The 21,980-nt window shown below is 36.8% G+C and overlaps 1 protein-coding gene across 1 annotated transcript; it reads right to left on the bottom strand.

Annotated features, from left to right (window-relative positions):
* Window positions 1-1,896: 1,896 nt before the first annotated feature.
* On the bottom strand, window positions 1,897-21,353 carry LOC149469797 (T-box transcription factor T-like). Its single transcript, XM_089668591.1, has 8 exons — window positions 21,084-21,353; window positions 13,790-14,054; window positions 12,864-12,998; window positions 9,999-10,060; window positions 9,773-9,834; window positions 7,564-7,740; window positions 6,428-6,560; window positions 1,897-5,560 (listed from the first exon to the last, which is right to left on the bottom strand). The coding sequence occupies exons 1-8, from the start codon at window positions 21,287-21,289 to the stop codon at window positions 5,296-5,298; spliced, it is 1,305 nt and encodes a 434-aa protein (XP_089524717.1). The 5' UTR covers window positions 21,290-21,353; the 3' UTR covers window positions 1,897-5,295.
* Window positions 21,354-21,980: the final 627 nt, after the last annotated feature.

Raw genomic sequence — 21,980 nt, 5'->3', positions numbered from 1 at the left:
AGGAGAAGGGGGGGGTGCCCAGGGGATCTGGGAGCAGTGTAACACTCTTGCTATGATGGAAACAATACAGCATAATTTTGAAATACCAGCAATATAATCCACTGGGCAAAGGTAGGAGAAGACAGGTTGGAGCCCCTGTGGAGGAGCTCGGAAGACAGAAGGCACTAACAGGAGACGTCCAAGAGCACAGCCATCAGAGAGGAGGAAGCTGTAGGAAAAAAAGGCAGTTCAAGAAGGGGAAAAAGGCATTGTGCTGGTACACTAGTGGAAAGTACAAGGCAGAGGAGAGCAGAGGCCCAGGGAACAGGTGGCCATTAGCAAGTATCCATCCAGTCAGAGGCAGCCAGACCCAGTCCCCATTTGAATTTGATGCCTTTTTCTCTGAGGCGTTTACGAGTCTCAGTGAAGGATTTGTGGTGTGGTTGGATCTCTGGCAAGTAGTCAGGTAACAGTAGGAGTTTGGTGCTCTCATAGGTGATGGACTGCTTGGTGTGGGCCACCACCAGGATCCAGTTCTGGTCCCTGTAGTTTAGAAGATGGAGGTAGAAGGGCCTCGGCAGAGCCCCAGGAACAGGGGGTGTAGGAGGCATCCTGTGGGCCATTCCACTACAAACATGGCTGGCATATTAGCAAGGTCAAAGATGGAAGTTAGCAGTTCAGCAAACTCTGCCAGCTTGTTTCCCTCGGTCCTTTCAGGAAGACCTAGGATGTTGTTTCTCCTCAGTCAGTTTTCGGTGTTAACTGCCTTCACTTGTAGAGCTTTGATTTGCAGATGGAAGGCCCGGAGGTCTCTGGAGTACGCCTGGACCGTGTCTTCCACCTCAGAGATGCACCCCTTCACCTCCGAGACCCTGGAGCGGAATTTGTCCAGGTCATGCTGAAGCAGACTGATGTCTCTTGCCAGGAAATCTATCTTGGATGTTAGGGTCTCTTTAGAGGCCGTGATCGCTGCTAGGAGGTCTACGGTGGATGGGGTCCCCTCAGCTCTAGCATCCGGGGAGGTCTGCTTGCCCAGAGACATAGCCACTGTGACTGACCACGTGGTCAAGATGGCTGAGGAAGAAGAAGGGCGGGGAGTGCCCGATTGGGATTGGGTAGCCTGCAGCTTGCTGGATGACATGTATGAACCTTGTATGGTACCTGTTGTGTCCGAGTATTGCAAATGGGTTCCCGATCCAAATGAAGAGGAATTTGAGCTTGATGGAAGATGTAGGAGACAACACAGGATCGGAGCTCCAGCGCCGCACATCCAGTCCTGCTCAGATTCCGACCACACCCCCTCAAACCTGTAGTTTAAAAATTTTATATATTTCCTCTTCCGCCCTCAAACATACAAATAGAGGCCCCCAGTCATTACTTTTTGTGCTTGTTTTGTTTTTTCACTTTTTATGCAATAGCAAAAGTTCTCTACAGCTATAGGGGCTTTCCATAACATTTGGGTGACAACAGCTTGTCTGACAGCTCTCCAAAGGGTCATAAGAACCCATCAAACGGTCCCTATTGACTTCAATGCGATTCAAATGTATAAATTTTTTGACACATTCACTAATTAAAAGATTAATTTTCTATCTGCAGCATGCATTCTTTTATTACAGCTTTTAAAGTTCTTCAACAAGGATATATTTGGTATAAACATATGCAGACTAAAATGAACATTTTTTTAATGTCACTTTTCTATGTTCCTAACACAGATTTAAAAATAAAATATCCACTTCCAGACCAGGCATTTTCTGGAACTTTTTTGTTTGCATGTAAAAATCAGTATTTTGTGCTAGAAAATTACTAGGAACCCAACAACATTATATATTTTTAAAGCAGAGGCCCTAGAAATTAAATTGGTGGGTTTTATAATTTTTTGTCACACGGCATTTGCATTGCAGTTTTTCAAACGCAATATTTTTGTGAAAAAACACTCTTTTAATTTTATTGCAAACACTATACATAACCCATTTTTTGCAAAATATAAAAGATGATGTATAGATAAATAGTTACCACACATGTTACTCTTTAAAATTGCGCCCACCCATGCAACAGCAACAAAGTAAATTTTTATATCCATAGGCGACATTTTAAAACTCTTTACAGGTTACCACATTCGATTTACAGAGGAGGTCTGGAGCTAGAATTACTGCCCATGATCTGGCATTCACGGTGATACCCCACATGTGTGGGACGATCGATGTTTGCATGCGGGACCGATGCGATGCATTCGCCTTTGCACACAACCATAGGGGTATGGGACAGTTTCATTTTTTAAAATGATTTATTTTTATTTTTCCACTGTCGTTTTCCACTTTTTAATCACTATAAAGTAAACATCCCTTGTGACAGCAATAGGCATGTGACAGATACTCTTTATGGCAGGATCTAGGGTCAATGAGACCCCAAATCCCTCCTCTGCCCTTAAAAGCATTCAATCACACCAAGATCGTGTGACTGAATGCTTTTCTTTTTAAAAAATGGCACCATTTAGTTCCAAGTAAACCAGAATTAATGTCAGGTCATCACTGGTTGCTATATTACAGAGCCGAACAAAGTCAATCTGGTCTTTGTTCGGCTCTGTGATAAGCCAGTGTCAGGGCCGGCTGTTCGATTGGGACTCTCAGAGGGATGGGAGCTCCCATTAAATCTGCAGAAGGCAGTGGGGGGGCATCCTCTCCTGCTGCTTGTAATAGCAATTTACAAAAATTACAAGAGAACCCACAGTCAACTCTAAAAAATGGTACTGGGATGATGCCTTCAGCTGCAGGCATCATCCCAGTACAACAGCTCATGCTCCAGCAATGTACGGGTATTGGTACGGGCACGACGCTGGAGCTGAAGGATTTACATGTAAACAGAGAAAGCAATGAAACTGTTTAGCTTACTTATATTTACAATTCTTAAAGGAGAAGTATGGCCAATGCTGTTTTGGTTATACTTCTCATATGGATCACAGGAGTGCAGTTCATTCTCATGTCACTCAGTTGGTCCAGGTATGGGAAAGTTCCTGACTTCACAGTTGGGATCCACCTAGATGCCTAGACCAGCAGTTAGCTCAGCCTCTCAGCTGCACCACTAGGAGAATGAGCCAGCTGATCCCTCCCTTCCCCAGCCTGGCACTCCAGTTAGCACTGGAGGGGCAGAGCAGAGAGCTGATGACAGACAGTCACCACTCTCTTCTCAGAGCGGAGGGGGAACTGAGTGATCAGCAATGTTTGATTGATCAGTTCTCAGTACACAGGTGGCAGGGGACAGATGCAGCATTGAATTGATGATGCATCCACCTAGATGTGTATAATTTTTTTTCTTTTGCAAACCCCATACTTTTCATGGGGCAGCAATATTTGTTCCTTACAGATACAGGCTCTGCCAATTGGTTTCTCTCTCAATACAAGTTTATAAGATGGGTTCGATTGATTAAAAACCATGCAATCTTTATACAGCTGTGAATCTCTCCTGGACACTAAACATGAGTGAAGGGATTTTAGCAAAATTGATTCAGCCGCAAAGTATCAATGTTGCTTTTTGTGAATTTTCACATGGTTAGAATCTAATTTTATCATATTTTCTCCTTAGATGAAATTTGTTTGAAAAAAAAAAAACATGAACCCTAAATAAAACCTCCTTATGTTATTTTGCAAAATCTCTTTGGTTTTTCCTAATCTTTTTATATTTTATTGTTACTTGATTTTAAAAAAAAGATTGCAAAAGTTTGAAAAAAAAATTTAAATATGGTAAAAGCAAAAAAGAATTTAAAGTGACAATAGTACATTATTCACATATATACACTATTAAAATTGTTCACCTCTCTGCAATCATTAATTCATATGTGCATTTTCTTGAATCAGGCCCATTGTTTTTTGCTACCACAAACTTTTTAAGGTTTTTCCTTTCATTATGTATTTTTGGCAGGACAATTTAATGTGCAGCTCTTACTCTATATTCATAACTCTCTTGTGATAAATTTGTCTCTTCAGTATATTGCACTTATGAATAAATTATATTTTATATGTACATAAAGTTAAGACAGGTAATGTTACCTGATACTGCTTCTGAATATTACATTTTTCTAAATAATTTCTGAGCTCTGTTCAATATTGGAAGACACATACAGATACACAAACTCATTTTATGCTTTCACATAGTCACATCATAATGACTTTACATTAATATTAAATATAATGAAAGAATTTAACTTATTTCTTACTTTATGTAATATGTATAAGCAAAAGATTATATAAGGATCCATGGTATCGTTAAAACAGTTGCATGCCAAGTAAAAAGCACATTTGTCACATTGCTCAATGAAACTGTTATATAAATCATATAGTTATATGAATCAAATAATTTCCTATTCTTCTGCATTTTATTGAGTGCATAGAAGGAACACGGGTTCACTTGGCTAGATGAAACATTATCCGGTATATCAAGGAAGGACATTCTGGAGGAGCAGTAATCTTCACTAAGGAAAGTAAAGCTATGTTTACTTTAAATCCCCAATCATACGCAAAGGAATTTTGAAAACCAGAATATTGACTTTCAGGTGATTGGATGATTGAAGTGAACATTGTTTTACTTTGCTAATATAATATTTTTCACTCCTTTAAAAAGATAATGTCACTAAAAGAAATTCTAAGTTTGTGTTTTATGCATGTATATTTGCAGTATGAATAAATTATTTATTATCTTCTATTGGCTGGCTTGAGGTATCTTGACAAATACAGTTTATTTACAGTAAACAAAAACATTATGAAAAAAAAAAGTACATTTAAAAGGAGAACATACAGCAATTCACTAGTTAGTATATTACTACGATGTCTGTCAGAGTCCAGATTCATGTTACAATATAATACAAAATAAGCTTTGTGCAACCATCTTTAATAACTATTTGCAGTGCTCAGGCACAGAGCAATGTTGAAAACCCCTGATTCCATGCTGTTTTTATACAGCTGTGAGTGGACATATGTACCAAAATGGCTGTTTTTCAGTGCTGTTTACTCTGCAACAGTAAGATAAATGTGTAAGGAAAGACAAAGATATAATAAATATGCATTTACTATTTTAAATAGTTATGGGGTCAAATTATTTGTAAGTCCTCGGGAACAGTAAGGTAAAAGTTTTTCACTCCATGATTGCGTAGACCTATTGCAAGACATGGATCCTGCAGTCAAGTTCATTTTGGTTGGAAGCATTGCATTGCATTAAATCTTTATTAAAATGAATAAATGCTCAGAGTCTGGAAAGCAATTTCTAATTGTATGTCACAACATTTAGAAGTGTCTTTGAAAAACAGTTCTCGCATTTTTTTTTTCTTCATAGTGAGGGAGGGGTCACTGGTGCCCATGATGGTGCCAGCCTATCATGTCCTGTGACGTCAAACGGGTTGTCTTCAATGTCTGTGCTTCCGCCTTCATATAAAGGAGATCCCATAGAAGGTGAGGGGACAATCTGATTATATGGGGTATAATGGGCAGTAGAACTTCTCAGGTACTGAGATCCTGGGCCTCCAGCAATTCCGCCTGCTTGTGATATTGGTGCAATGGTACTGTTACTCACAGACCATAAACTTGGGTATTGACTGCAAAATGTAATGTAAACATATTATTTTAATTAGGTAGGAATTTGCTAAAATAATCGTTCGAAACAATTGAGGGTCGAATTTTTAAAAGATGGAAGTGGAGATATAGCCCATAGACACATATGGCTTAAGGTACCAAGGTTTTGAAAATTAACTGCAGCACCTGGTTGTCTGCTATTGAAAGCTGCACTTTACACATTTACTTAAATTTTTATAAAAGAGTTATACAATACCAAAATTAGTGGTATGCTCAGGGCAGGTCTGCATTTAGACATGCTGTACTGGGAACGTTTGAATGATTATGCATTCAGGTGTCCCTAAAGAATGCTGATGCCTTTAGGTAAATCACCACTCCTTATGCCAAGTCATTTTTTGGTAAAACATTTTCCTAGATTGTGGTATTGTAGGCAGCATGCAGTCTTAATTTTATGTAAAGCTTGTTTCAGCTGTACAGCCCACCAAACAAGAGACAAAAATATGGGCACATCTACCCTGAAATATAAGGAGATTTCTGATTTCCCCCAACATCCTCTGCACCCCTTCCCTTGCAGACAGTTTTGCTGAAATTAGCTACAAAGGTCCAAAGGAGCCAGAAGAGGAAAACAAAATAAAAAGAAAGTTTTCTCTGTACATTTTTGAGGTTTGGTGCTGCCTCTTCTAACCCTGATGCCCTGAACACTGGCCCATGGCAGCCATTCTGGTAAATTTTGCTATGGCTCAGAGATACTCATATAACAGCATATCACATTAAGTTGTTCAAGTCAGGCTTCCGTTATAAATATTCCAGTGCATCACCATACTGTGAATCATACACAGTTCTTGATTTTATTTTCATAGGTGGTATCTGTCATAAGTAAAAATACATACCAAGAACTGGATGGAATACCACTGGTGTGATTTATTGATGACATTCCACTATGCGTTTGCATCTGTAAACCAGGCCAGGGTTCATTCGACTGGAATACAGGAAGACATGCAGAGGAATTCTCTGTGTAACTTGCTACAAGAAAATTAGAAAATTGACATACAGTTAGAAAGGAGCTACTCTGAAGTGGTTCTTTAGAAAGGTGATATTTAAGAGTAGTCATATTTTTGTGTCACTACTGTGGAAAACGTTTGGAGATATTTTCTCCATGGCTTCTCTATAGAGTCTCAGAGTGGCAGAGTCTTTGTTAAAACAAGCCAAACTAGTAATTAGGATATATATATATGTGTGTATTAAAACATTGTGTATGTATTTATGTATTTACACATATACACATGTAAATACACATTGTGGTGTGTATAGCTTGTGAAAGCTTTGTTACACCTGTAAATGTGTAATTGCTGGGTCCCTGCTGGGAAGATTTATTATTATTATAAAGTATTTATATAGCGCCAAAGGGTTTGCTCAGCGCTGTACAATAGCAAGGGGGACAGAACATGAGACAAGACAGAAACAATACAATACATGAGGGGTTCGAGGGCCCTGCTCTTTCGAGCTTACAATCTAGGATCTTCTCTATCTTGTAGTGTGTTGTGAGTGTAAAGATATATTTGTCCTCCTATGAGGGTCCTGTTTTGGTGAGGGCTGTCTAAAAAAACTGATATGGGCATTCTGTGAATTCTTGTGAATTAGGGTCATAGAGCTACTTTTATCTCTTTCAAAAGATTTTTCCTGGCAGCTGTGAGGATAAGAAGTCCGAAACTGCATTGAGAAAAGGTGCTATCTATATAGCTCCCTTTCATTCCATCTATTCTTTCCTTTTTCCTTCATAAAAGTACATAAAATAGAGAAAAGACTGATAAATACCCTAACTTTTCTAGGAACAGTCTTCTAAAGATTTACACAACAATGGAAAGTTATGACATCAATCTACAGTTCACCCAAAGCAGCTCTTTTGTCAACCTCAGAAACTGGTCTTGTAATGGTATATATGGTAATGTTCAATAACATTTAGTTCTAAAATGTAATTTTTTTAAAATGTAGAGGTTTTTTTTATTTTATTTTTTGGATTACTTACGTGGAGAATGGTTTCTGTGGGCATACGGGCTTGGATAAGGTGAAGCTCTGTGATTTTTTAATGTCGTAAATTTTTCATAGCCATGAGAAGGAGGAAGTGATATAGGTGTCCCAAATGAAGGATGGTGATTAGCAGGAGAACACAGTGAACTGGACCCAGGAATCAGCCAGCTACTTACTAAAAAGAAAAACATTAATAATTAAAACGTGTGTTGACTTTGACAGATTTTACGCAAAGAGTACCTTTCAAACATTTAACATTTTTAACCTTAAAAATCTTGTCTAAGCACTGATTCCAAAAGGTACAGGTATTGAGATGGTTTGCCAAAAATCCCTCCTTATGTGAGGCAGTATGCCTTACCAGACTAGCAGATTGCGGCTAGTTATGGACTAAGGTTCCAACTGGATAGTGTAGTTCTATGCAGCAGGTAGGTGGAACTTAGGCCCATACAAATAAAGCCAAACTAAATCAGAGAGGAGGGGATTTCTGGCTAACAAAGGTATGAGAAATAACCTATTGATGGCCGATCACATGCAGAACACTTTCTTAAAAGTTGCAACTCTACTTATGTTGAGAAACACAGTACTCTCCATGTTAATTGTATGCATTGCAAGGATTTTAGAAATTGTGTTGCAGATTTTTACCTCCCACTGCTTTGTTGAAACTCAAACATGCATTTTTATCACTTCATGTTCCGTGAGGGCTGTCTGGGAGAGTCTGTGTGCTATAATCGCATGACTAGCACTAGTGTTGTACTGACAAAATAACTACTGGGGAAAATTTTAAGGAAGTAGCATTTGAATTATTGGGCTTTAGCGTAATTTTTTTAAACAAAAGTGAAGTTTTCTTTATTAATGTAACATTTCTTATAGAATCTCTAATACTATAGCTGAAAGGTACATACAAGGAGAGCTCCGACATGGTTCTGTACCTTTTACAATTATTTACAATTTGATAATCAAAGTGAACAAAGCCTCATTCCATTTAATATACGTATTGAACATTCACTTTGTAAAATGAAAATCTTTAGTAAATCAATCCCAATCAGCTTGAAAGTGACTGTCACTATAGGGTCCAAATTTAGTAAAGCTACCCTATAAATAGAGATGCTGTATAAAGAATAAACAGGCTGTGAATTTCCTGAGGCGCTGGAGAGTACATACATTATCCGGTAGAGATTCTGTATACCTACCTATTCAGTGATCTTTGTCTTAACAATCCAACACATAGGAAATTCATTGCCTCTGCAGGTATCACACTTCCAGGTACAGTATGTCCTCCTCCCCCACTGCAGGATATAGTTTCTCTTGCTGGAATGTTTGACTTGTAATGACTTAGAAGTCGGAATTAGGATTCACAGCATGTGGTGGGGAAGCAGGTATTTGACATACCCAGGAAACAGGCAGGCAAGTATAATACATTTTTTTACAGGGTGGTGTTAGTATAATTTGGACCCAGTAGTGACAGATAAAAAATGTGTGTTTCAACGCCCACTCATGGTACTGCTCATAGAATACACTTTCAGATTATAAGTGGATGCACAAACTCTTCTTGAGATTGGATCACTTTGAAATTTGGCACAGTGGAATTTTATAGACTTTTCATGAAATTACTTTTTATGGTTTTATGCAAATCATTTTGTTGTACAGTGACACGTTATATCATAATGACATTTTGGCTTATAAAATGTTTTGCTTATAATGTTTAACCAATTTTTTGCTACTTAATTTTATGAATTTGATGTGTATATTTTGCATATTTCTTTTATGAAGTTTTTTACATTCCGTATTTAATTTTATTTATTTACACATTTGATTGCTTCGTAAGAGCTCTGCACTGATTAATTGTAGTCTATTTCTAACTGTGTTGGTGTATTTTCACAAAGGTGTTAGCTGCTCTTTTATTTGGATTATTTTGTTTTGGCTCTTGGACATTGTTACGTATAAGGATTTGGGTGGAGCAGCTCGGAGGTAATATATATTTTATAATAATGTACAAAAAAGCTGTATAAAATGAAAAAGATGTAGATGACCACAAAAATGAAAATAATGTTTTTCATGTGAATATGGATTGATTGTCCTGTATATCACTGCCTCACTGCTCTGTGCAAATTATTAGATGTGATTTACTGTTTTTATGTACGATTACCTATTAATTAAATTGTTAAGAAATGCAAACAAGTATTTTCTTCCACATTGTAACCACTTACATTGTGAGAATCCGGTTTGCTGATGATTTTCCACTTCATCCATAAAGTCTTTATGGTCACTCCTGTCAATTAGATATTAGATATTGTTGTAGCTTTCACTGCATTTTCATGCTCACTTTCCTCTTTATTTTTGAAATAAGGATTTCTAGGTTCTTTTTTTTTCTAAAAATAAATGAAAGTAAAAACACACTTGTACTTAGCTTTAAAAAGTGCTTTCATATTTTACCTTTCTTTTGCATCAAGGAAGGCTTTGGCAAAGGGATTGTGCTTAATTTTGAGAGCGGTGATCTGAAAAAGTGTAAAAGAAATACATTTCAAAGTTCCAAAGGACTTTAAAATAATTAATTCCAGCTATGCAGTTTACCAAATTATCCAAAGTCTACATTTTTACATATGCTAAAACATTATGGGGTTGATTTACTAACTGCAAATATACTGTGCACTTCAAGTGCAGTTGCTCCAGAGCCTATTAAATGAGGTAACGTTCCACTTTGCAAAGAATACCCAATCACATGCAAGGAAAATTAAAACAAAAAAAAAAACAGCATTTTTGCTTGCATATGATTGGATGATAGAAATCAGCAGTGATTCCCTTCAGATCTAGAGCAACTGCACAGTATACTTGCCTTTAGTAAATCAACCCCTATAAATACAGTATATACTGTATAAGTTATGCGCAAATCATAAATCGTTTAACCTCCTTGGCGGTATTCCCGAGTGTAGCTCGGGGTAACATTTCAGTACCAAAAGCGGTAACCCCGAGCTACACTCGGGAATACCATGCGGCGCTGCTCCGGCATGTGTTCTTCACTTACCTTACCCTGCGCTCCCACGATGTGTCCCCTGCAGCGTCCCCGGCCATCTCCTCCGGCCGATGCCGGCATCCGGCTTCTGTGTCCTGTCCCTGTGACGTCGGGACGTACGGGCGCCGCCGCCGCCGGCGGCGGGAAATTTAAAAATTTTAAAAAATGTCATTTTTTTTTTTCATTTTACACAGTAAAACATTGCTGTTTCAACCTATTTCACATACATATTGTCCCTAGTGCTTTGTCCTGCGCCCTGCCTGCATTTTGTCTGTTCTTTCTGCCTGGAAACTGAGAAATGTCCATGGCGTCCAAAAAGTGTCCCTTTAGGTCAAAAGCGGTTTAGATCAGCTAGAGAACAGCGATAGTAAATCAGAACCACTTACAGAATTGAGTGATAATGATTCGTGGGGGAAATTCGTCATCAGAAACTGAAAACGATTTTGCGACTGAGCTCAGCAATGTGCGAACTTGGCGCTCTATTTCACATTTCAGTGTTTTTGGTTTGATTATATTATTGAATTAAATTTTTTATTATTTTTATATTATTTTTATGATTATTTATTAAATTATAATTTATGATTTTGTGTTTCAAATTTTATCATACCCGGGATGTTTACTAGACTCTTGTTCGGACAGATTTCAGTGAGTTTTTCCTAAAAATTACAGCCTACAATAAAAAAAATACATATTTCCATGCAAAAAAATGGTACCGCTTTCAGCACCAAAAATCTGAAATAATCATACCGCCAGGGAGGTTAACTTACATGTTATATGACAATAAAAGTAAAGGATTCTAGGCATTTATATTTACTGTGCCTAAGCAGTTCACATTGCTTTTGTTTATTCATCAAATTATTAATATTTAATTGTTTATGCTATTTTTCAGTACTGCTGTACACTTCATAAAACAATTATTCACTAACATCCCTAAGGTTTAGAAAGAGAGCTAGGAATGAGAAAGAGCTATAATAAATGCTCCCTCTGTCTGGAAAATATTGTTATGGAGATATTTCTGTTTTGCCTTGTGTACCAAGTGGCCAACACATACATGTGAATTTTCATGGGTAAGTGAGGATTGAAGGCATAGCTTCTCATAAACCATTACGTCAAAATGAAAACAGGCTGAGTAATGGCATAGCTTGATCCTGACAGTTTCCCAAAAGTGAAAACTTACAATTAGAAAGTGTTTATAGAATAGCAGGTGTGCTATTTACGATAGTCATGATTCTCATTCCTGATACATAAGTGGAAACAAGTCAGGTTTGTAAAAATCGTAACCCCACTGAAGGTATATACAAGGCTATTCTTTCCATGCTGAAGATGAAGATAAGGAAGTGAAAGACAGCACCCTGTTCTCTACCCCCTAGTTCTAGAACTCTCTTCATTGTCTTCTGTCTGTTTTTATATACCTAATGTGTTTGCTTTTTGTTATGATGTTGTCCCCATACACGTCTCTGCATTCTTTTTCTTAGATATCAGCCAAAGGTTATCTTAGAAAATATCAACTCTTGTTAATGTCACTTTTGATCAGAGATCACACATGTTTCATGGCCCAATACTCTGGCCTGTGGCATTCGTTGGAGTATGGAGGGATTGCTGACTCTTCTAGTCACATTGCAGTCCAAACAAAGCTCCATGTTGTCCATGTTTTGCCTAACATCCTGTAGGGTACTGTTCTATTTGTGCAGTCTACATACTGTATAACAATGGGCCAGTGACATGTGCTGTGGCCAATTCTATCAGTGGGCACGTGGGCAGAAATGGGCTGCATTAAACATGAAAAAAAGTCAGAAAATTAGTAACTGCCTTCCCCACTGAATTTAGAGTTAATTCCCCTAAAACTAACAAGTTGTCCACCAACACCACCAGCACTGACACACCTTCAATCACTCCTTGTCTTATGTTTCAGTCACTCAGGTACCTAAACACCAGCATACACCCATAACCCCACCAGACGTACATCTCCCACTCCCTCCCAAAGTTATGGCTATACACTCTACTCCACTTTATAACCAACCAACCCCCCCCCCCCACTGATGACCCCCTCTTTATGAAGGTCACTCACCTCTTTTCCCTGAATGATGAAAACTTTTTTTTATTTACGGGCACACATTTATACTTTACTTTTACTTAACAAAAGTTTTAAAAAGGCCTTTAGAATCCGTTTAAAAAGAAATATCAGTATAATATTATACTTTGAATATTTAACAATATGGATTACTGGAAACCCCCTAATGCTTTTAATTATTACACGTTACTGAAATATAGTACAATGTGACCCATACCTCTTCATTCTGATAAGCTGTGACAGCTATAAACTGTGTTTCTGGGAATGAATGACTTGTGATCATCTTCTGTGGTCCACCAACACGTACTATATGAATCCTGGGTTCATATTTATGTAAGGAGTTTAACATGATCTAAAATATAAAAATGGTTACATTTATAAATTACAAAAAAATTCAATAAACCAGTTAGCCCTGAATTTTAATTTTTAATATTGATGGGTTACTCTTTGAAGTATTAATTTGTTGAAGGACAGTGTTAGTGCTATAGTGTATACATAGCATGTTAGTTAAGTTCTTGTCACATACATCTTACTTAACAGAAAACAAATTGTAGCTTGTATTCTGTTTTATTAAGTTTACAAGCTAGACAAATGATTAGTCGCATTTTAAATCCAGATTTTTAGAAAACAGTATAAAAAAGGGAATCTTTCTTTGCCTAGAAAACCTGAAAAAATGTTCTCATATGAATATTTTTTTTTTTAATTCAGTTAGTATTTAGGGTATATGTTGACATTTTTCTGTGTAATAAACAATGATAAAGTAACTACACTTTTATTGTCCTTGATCTTTATACATATTTTTTGTAAAATCTGTGATATCATCAATTAACCCTTACCATCATTCATATGCATTCACACATTTTATTTAAATTATTTATCTAAATTATTTAGACTTGTCCCCTTTATTTTTCTGCAACATCCTATTGTACATTATGTCTGATGTAGGGGACCTTTCCTACATCATGGTCATGTGATACTGTAATTACATTCTATGTAATTCTATGTTTAATTTTTTTTTATGTCTCAATAAAACTCAGTTTACAAAAATTATTTAGATGATTTTTTTTATATATAGGATTTGATGGTTTGGGCATTAAAAATTACATGGACACACAAATAAATGAAGTACATGTAATATATTACCTGTCCTTCCCCATTCATTTTATTGGTGAGCTTGACCTTGCTGAAGGAAACTGGGGCTTTCATCCAATGTGCTCCAAAATTAGGAGAGTCTGGGTGAATATAGACACAGCTAGGAACCTGTGGTTCAGGTTTGCCCCCTGGTACCCATTCTCCATTTACATACTTCCACCGATTATTATCTGCAGTTACGAAGTCCATCAAAAATGAATACATGGCATTTGGGTCAAGGCCAGTAATATTTACTTTTAAAACTGGAAACATTCTCCTAAAATAAATTAAAACACATATGGTTATGACATAAAATAAAAGTGGCTGGATAGGTTCATAAATAAAATACAAATTACAAAAATAATAGAACTTTCAGCTCGAGCTAAAAAGAAGTTGGTTATTGGAAATCCACATGAACAGGTAAAAAAGTATACAAGTCATATAACTATAGATTAACAATATTACATGTGTATTTATAAGGGCCCTTTGGCAATGATGAGTTTATGATGTGCTTTTGGTGCTTAAAAAGTGAAACAAAAATGCATGAAAGAACGCATTCTCTTAAAATCTTATGGAACTTTTCACACCATTGAAATGAATGGAAAACACATCAAAAAAACACACCAATGTTGCATTTTTGGTGCACTTTTTGAGTCACATGTCCATGTTTCCTTGGTGCATGAGCAGTGTGAGAGGTGCCTTAAAGCAGTAATAAAGTCATAAAAAAAGTCCGGTCCCCTTGCAAGGAAATATCATGCATCGCACACTAGCACATTATGAAAGACTTACCTTAAAATGAAGCCCTCCAGCTGTGCACTGTCACTGCTTACAGGGCTTCCATTTTCACCCAGTCTTCCTTCCAAGTTAGCGGGCTCTGGCCGTTTGAATGGTTGAGCCGTGATGACGTCACTCCCACACATGCACACGGGAGTTACGGCCGCAGCACAGAACTCTGAAAGGGCGGCATAAGTATTCTGTTCCTTCAGAGCGCATGTGTCGGTGATGTCACCAGCTGCCAAACAAGTGAATATCTCCTAAAAGGTAACATAGAAACATAGAAAGGTGACGGCAGGAAAAGGCCGAGTGGTCCATCGAGTGTGCCCATTTTTTTTGTTTTTTTTGTGTATGTTTAAGAGATATTCATTTTACCTACAGGGAAGCTTTATTATAAGCTTACCTGAAGGTAAAAGGCACAAAGTTAAGTTTACCATGACTTTAAATTAAAATCAATTGCAGGAATTCTGTTTTATTCTATGTATTGATAGTAAATTATAACTTCTATCTTCGTACATAATATTACACTTGGGGTAAAAAGTATATTGTTTCCTATCCATTAAAAAAAATTGTATATTATTTTATGCTATAATATATTAATTGTATAAGACTAGTGGATTGAATGTTTCCTTGGATTTGCAGTAATATATCATTCACTGTAATAAACTGAACAATTAAAAACAAAGTGTATTTTTGTATAGCAGACAGTGCAACAAATTAGAAATCAATTTTCTGTAGTCCAACCAAACTGCATACAGCTGCTCTTTGGTTGGCTGATGCTACAGTATTGCTCTTCAGGTATAATCCTATTAAACAATAATCAGCCTTAATTCATATACTCTAGATCTTATTTATTTTTAAAGTAAATTATTATTATTTAAAAATAATAAAACAACCTGTTATGTATATTTTTAAAGCTTTGCTTTACTTCCAAAGTATGAGATATTTTATATCATGTTGTTTTCCATATGAATTTGTTCAAGCCGACAAACATATATGTCCAATAGGTGTGAAATTAGAAATATTTTGCATTAAATCATTATTTAACTAGTCAATTTACTAAACGAGTAATTATTAATTTACTAACAGAGTTAAGATTCTTTACACATAAAATTATGGGAAATGTTTCTTCAATGATCCAAACATGTTCTTATTTACTTATTTATTCTGTAGCATGCTATAAAGCAATTGTGAATTGATCACATGGGGTGCTGTGCAAGTGAGCATAGTAAAACGTTTTTATTAGTACCATTCATTTCATTATAAACCTTCTATTTGCAAATTGGTGATATGTTGTTGGGGTTGATTAATAGAATCTTAAAGCCCAGCTCCACTTTTTGGTAAGTGTAGGAAAGAAAAGCTTTGTCAGGTATTTTTGGAGCCTATATCCCCATTGAAGAGAACTCTTCTCACTGCCTGTCTTGGTAACAGCCTGTTTGCATCACAAACAGTACTATGTGCCTAAATTAAGTTTTGTTAATTCTCCACTCTACTAAAAAATAGTTTAATTGTTGTTTGCATCACTTTCCCTCAATTTCCAGTGCCAGTAAAGCTAGCCATGGATGGATCAAAATTCGGAAGCTTCAGCAGGAAACACCCAAATTTCTCTAAAAAAATCTATGGGAGGCTCATTGTACTGAAGTCAATCTATCAATCAACTTCAATACAAATAGCTCTTTGGGTTTTTTTTTTCCATAAAGAGTTTGACAGAAAATTCAGTACAGTCATAACAGTATACATTCAAACAGCATTTGTATACAGATCCCTTGACACAGGGATATTTAGGTCAATATGCCATGCACAAATGAATGAACAAAAACCTACAACTTGTTGATAGGAAAACGGTAATAACTGGAGATGAGATACCAGAACTGGTATACTGCGATCAATGTCCCAACAGAGCCCTGCTTAAACCATCGCAAATACTGGGATGTATCTCTGGGCCACTGGTAGGACTAAGGCCTGACATCAGAACACTTGTGGAGTAGAGAGAAAACAGAGAAAGAGAAGGAAAGTGTGGACAAAAAGGAAAGTTATGAATGGGGAGTATTTGGGTTTTTTTTTGTACGTTTATTGCCACGGCTATAGCTGCCAGCAGTGATCATTGTATTCTGACAGCTAGGAAACTTCCCACTGTCGGAATACAATAGCACATGGGAGAGATTCCTTCATCAACACTGACTGTTTTGATGGACAAATTGAGAATTTATTTTTCCTTCAACCCTTGGTTGAAGGAAAGAAAGTTGCATAATAAGTGGCCTGCCTAACAAATCATTGGAAATCTTGTCATCAATGAAAACTTTACACAGTTTTACCTGATCCAAATGGATCCATTATAATGGTTGCAAGTGATGAACTACAGGAAAAGAGACCATTTATTGTTCGCAGTGCTGAATTTAGTGTTCCCTTCATTCACCTATTCCAGTTTATTTTTATTTGTCCTCAAACTTGATTGGGTATTCAAAGTGAACATATGAACACAGCTTTAACTTATTCACCATGTTAATTGAACAGCCTCTACTCCTTTAGTAAATGAACCCCTACATGTGAAACATCACTGATTTAGGAATAGCAAGTAAAAAGTATCACAAAAGCTTCATGCATCCAATTTAACACCACAATACAATTTTTGTAAATAATATAAAGTTGTAAGATTGACTGCCCCTTTAAATAGGACCTGTGCTGTTGCATACGTTGCCATTGCTTTTCTCCTTCTGAAAATGCTAATTGGCTTCCCACCATATTGATCCACTGGCTTCATTTTTTCCTATGTCACAGATGTAGATTAATTAGCAGTAAAGTCAGAACTCTTGATCTATGTATATACGCATTCAAGCATATGTAAAGTTCAATTTTTTTTCCTTAGTTTTAGAACTATTAATACTCCTGGTTTTTACTGTGTTATAATGAGCAATTTTCCCTTTGCTGGGACACAAAGGCAAGAAAGAGGAAAGATTTGCAAAATGAGATGAGATCCTCTTTTAAGACAATTGTCACTGGAAGATTTACTCTCAGTTCCTGTTTCTGTGACAGCTCTAAAGTTTTTGGATTCTCGTTCACTTTCTGTACTGGAAACAGTACTCACCAGGATGAGGGTGAATCTCCACACTATGGCCCAGTATGCAGAGTATAATTGCAGCTAAATCTAGAACTGAGACATATTTGCTATGCTGCACAAGTGCTGATGGCAGCCCCTCACTGTCTAGAGAATTGCAAAGAATCACTGGGATTGGAATATATTTAAATTGCTCTGGTAGCAATAGAAGCTTATTTAGGAAACTTGCAGTGAGGACCATCATGCTTTAAAGCTTTTTTTTTTTTCACCTGGTGATCTGGCCAGTAAGTCTGTTGTTTTTTTTAATTCTCCTGCAGATGTAGCAGTTAGAGGAATGAGACAAACCATTTACCATGCTTACAATAATCAACGTTTTTTATTCTCGTAAAACCTTTAACCCAAAAAAGAATAAAATTGTAGCTTTAGCTGCTTATAAAGTGTTAGCGGGAGTTTGGCTTCAATTTGTTTAGTGTATCTAAATTGACTAGTACAATTAACACTCCCCTTTCCCCTTTGACAGTGCTGCTGTGCAAATGTGCTCCTTCATCCAGAGTGGAGAGAGCTACAATATGTTATATTTTTGGTTTTGGGTTTCATATAGGAAGCACAGTGGCTAATTGGTTAGCACTTCTGCCTGGCAGTACTAGGGTCATTGGTTCAAATCCCAACCACGGCACCACCTGCTTGGAGTTTGCGTGTTCTCCCTGTGCCTGCATGGGTTTCCTCCAGGTACTCTGGATTCCTCCCACACTCCAAAGACTTGCTGGTAGGTTAATTGGCTCCTGTCTAAAATTGGCCCTATTATATGAATGTGAGTTAGGGACCTTAGGTTGTACACCTCTTGAGGGTTACGGACTGATGTGAATGCACAATATATATGTAAAGTGCTGCGTAAATTGATGGCGCTGTATAAGTACCTGTAATAAATAATAAATAGCACTTTAAGCTGAAGATGGCATCCATTGCCTAATTGATCCTCACCCAGAGAAAGTATAAACAGGGTACACCCTTTTCTATCAGCGGAGCATTTTTTTCAGAGAAAAGTATATTTTCCATACATATCTCTTAGTTAAGCACAAAGAGTTGTGAGATCAGACACTTTATTACTATTAGCACTGACCTGGCTGCTCTTTGTGATTTATTTCTGCAAGAAAAATTTGGTGAAGCTGGAAAGACTTTTCTGGATATAGTTTGGGGCCCTGGTAGTGGTATGCACTTTGCTGGTTGTCATTCCACGTGCTAATGTTACTTGGGCATGAAATTTAATTCCCTGGCAGTTTATACCACACGTTATTTAGTACAAAAAAATATGTTTTGTATTTTTTCCATGCAGAAAGGCAGTGTGAACTTTAGCGCATGATGAAATTTGTATGAATAATGTGAAAAGCAAGAAGCAACTCTACTCGAAAATTGTACACTTTTAATGCATTTCTTAATGAACTTTATTGTATGAGACCTATAGCAATACGTTTCTGGGTCTGTGGGACACACAGAAGCACTCTCTCAAGAAAGACATGTATTTGTAGACACCCTGCAGTGCACTAAAGCACATTAGTACACATTTTATGGTGATTGGTTACCTTTAAAGTCAAACTCCAGCCAAAACTTTTGTTCCAAGTTTTGAATAGAATGGGGAAGGGTTAGACCTTTTGTCAGGTTTTATTGATGTCTGTATCACCATTGGGAGACTTCCCTTCACTTTTTATCCCTGTGACAACGGGACAAGAAATGAGGGGAGTCACTAAGGTAAGAAGATACAGTACAATAATAACTTACAGAGGTACTATTTCCACTCTTCTAAAAACATAGCTTTGCTGTGGCCTCTATCCACATTAGAGGGAGTTATCTTTAGTTACTGTACCTCTGACAACCTCTCACCTGGCCCTGGTATAGCAAGAGAAAATCTCCCTAATGGGGACATAGACAGCAATAAATACCTGACAGGGGTTCTAACCCTTTCCCACTCCACCCAAAAACATTAAAAGGTGCACATCTATTGCATTTAACCTATCATTCTCATTCATATATTACTGTTTACAAGATATATCACAATAAGTAACATTTTAGTCATGAGTTTAGTTACTGCACATCACATTGATATATTTTTGAGTTTGATAATTGGGTGTAATGGTGACCATAAACTTAACAATCTGATCACACCATTCTTCAGAGGATGGAATATTATTAACTGTTCCATGAATTACCAAAGAGACACATAGTGGGGGTTATTTACTAAAACTGGAGTGCAAAATCTGGTGCAACTCTGCAAAGAAACCAATCAGCTTCCAGGTTGCATTGCCAAAGCTTAACTGAACAAGCTGACGTTAGAAGCTGATTGGCTACCATGAACAGCTGCACCAGATTCTGAGTACACCAGTTTTAGTAAATCTACCCCACTTTGCCATCCATCAATTTTAAGCAAAACCAGTTTATTAGAAATTATTCTGCATGATCCAAACAGAAAATCCAATCACAGGAAAGTATATAATTCAGTATGATCATCAGTTGTAAGACCCATCAAACAAACGTTTCAATATTTCTATCGTATTTCCAATAAGACAGTAAATCTATCGAAAATACTATCATATATAAAATTGTTCCATGTATGGCCACCATAAGCCTTAACTTGTCTCCAATGAGATTGGATGTAATAGATATGGTGGCACCCAGAACTTGCCAAGATGTCTAAAGAACAAAAAACTTGAACTACAATTGTTTGTTCATCTACGGATAGCATGTCACCTAACTACTGAAGTAGCAATAAATACATTAGAATTTATGGCGGGGGCGGCAATTTGCTGACAAAATTTTGTTATTTTGTTACACTGGACACATCTCTATTTCACTTGTTGGTCTAGATACAGTACTGTTTGTATCTTGAAACTGTCCTTAAACTTAATCTCAATCAAAATGTATGAAACAAAATTTAGGAGGGGAAAACGTTCAAGTCAAGTCAATATGGTTATTAAATTTAATTATTTAATTAAATTAATTTTATTATGCTAAAGTCCAATCTGTATCATACTTTATTACACCTTATTTATGTTCTTGAAGTAAAAAATGCTGAGGATATAAGGGCTGTTGAAAATAGGATAAATCAGTACAATATTCTAGATGTAAAAGGAAATGAACAGGACTATGAAAAGGTTCCTAAGAGCTTCAAATTCTCACTCTACTGAAGCAACACATTTAAGGAGAAATATTGCCAAATCAATTATTGAAAACAGATTTGATTTATGTCCCATTTTTTATATTCTAGCTGTAGATTTTATCTATTTCTTATTAACCTTAACAAATGGATAAAAACCAAGTAAAGTATATAAAAAGTACTATGACAAACAACCCTTTCTGCTATCCAATATATATATATAGTAAAGGAAAAAATCCCAAAGATGCTTATCTCCCGTACACATCCAAATATTATAATTAATAGTTCAGTTGCTAGACACATGTGAATACATTTGACAGAACACTTACCTGCCATTCTTGGTGACTATCATTTCATTTGTGAGTTCTTTGAATCTTAACCATAAATCGGTTTCCTCTAATGTAACTTTAAGCTCCCTCTCTGTTGGGTCTCCCTTGTCACTGCCAGCCTGTAGCTCATTTTCTACAGCAGTGAGAAGATGATCCATCCTGCACCCTACGTTCTTGCTACAGCTCTCTGTTCCGCTGATACTCATGTCTAAGTGCCAACTTCAGTGACAACACTAGTGCCTGCAGTCTTCCAACAATCCACAAGCCTGGAGTCTTCTGACTTTCTAAACCAAAGCTGATGCCATACAGAAGATCAGTTACTCTTGAGAGTGTCATGATTGGTGGTTAGTTTCTTTTGATCTTCATTACTGTTGTTGCTGATTGGCCAGTGAATGTTCCTCCAGGTTTTCAGAAGCTTCTCAGGTTAATTGCCCTGTAGATTAAGTGAGAGTGTATGTAAATATCTAAATGTTTGCACCTACATGGAAAAGGAGAGGTGCCATAAGGAAGAGGTGTGTCCCAAAGCCCCATAACCTGCTTTAAGTGTAATAGCCTTCATTAGGAATTAACACCTGGCAGAATTAAAATTTCAAATCTACAGCTTAAAAACAAGAGGTGTCTAGGTAAATGGACTTCCATGTTTTCCTGTCACTTATGGGTAATGTCTTATAGAAAAACTCTGCAGGAAATCATGTTCTTCCTTTTCCCTGAATTCATCAAAAGGAAAAACTTAGCTAAGTAAAAGAATGTAACCAATGAAATACCTTAAGCTAGGTATATACAGTTAGATTTTCATTTGGATGTTCGTAGAAAAATTGTTTCTCAGAACTTTCTTTCTTGCCATCACTGAGTCAACTAATTTCATTTGAAGCACTTAAATTTTTTCCCAGACCTGCT

Source organism: Staurois parvus, unplaced genomic scaffold (assembly GCF_062004578.1).
Source record: "Staurois parvus isolate SC_StPar_1 unplaced genomic scaffold, SC_StPar_1.0 ptg000059l, whole genome shotgun sequence".
In the NCBI taxonomy this organism is placed as follows: Eukaryota; Metazoa; Chordata; class Amphibia; order Anura; family Ranidae; genus Staurois; species Staurois parvus.
This window is presented reverse-complemented; position numbering and strand designations above follow the sequence as displayed.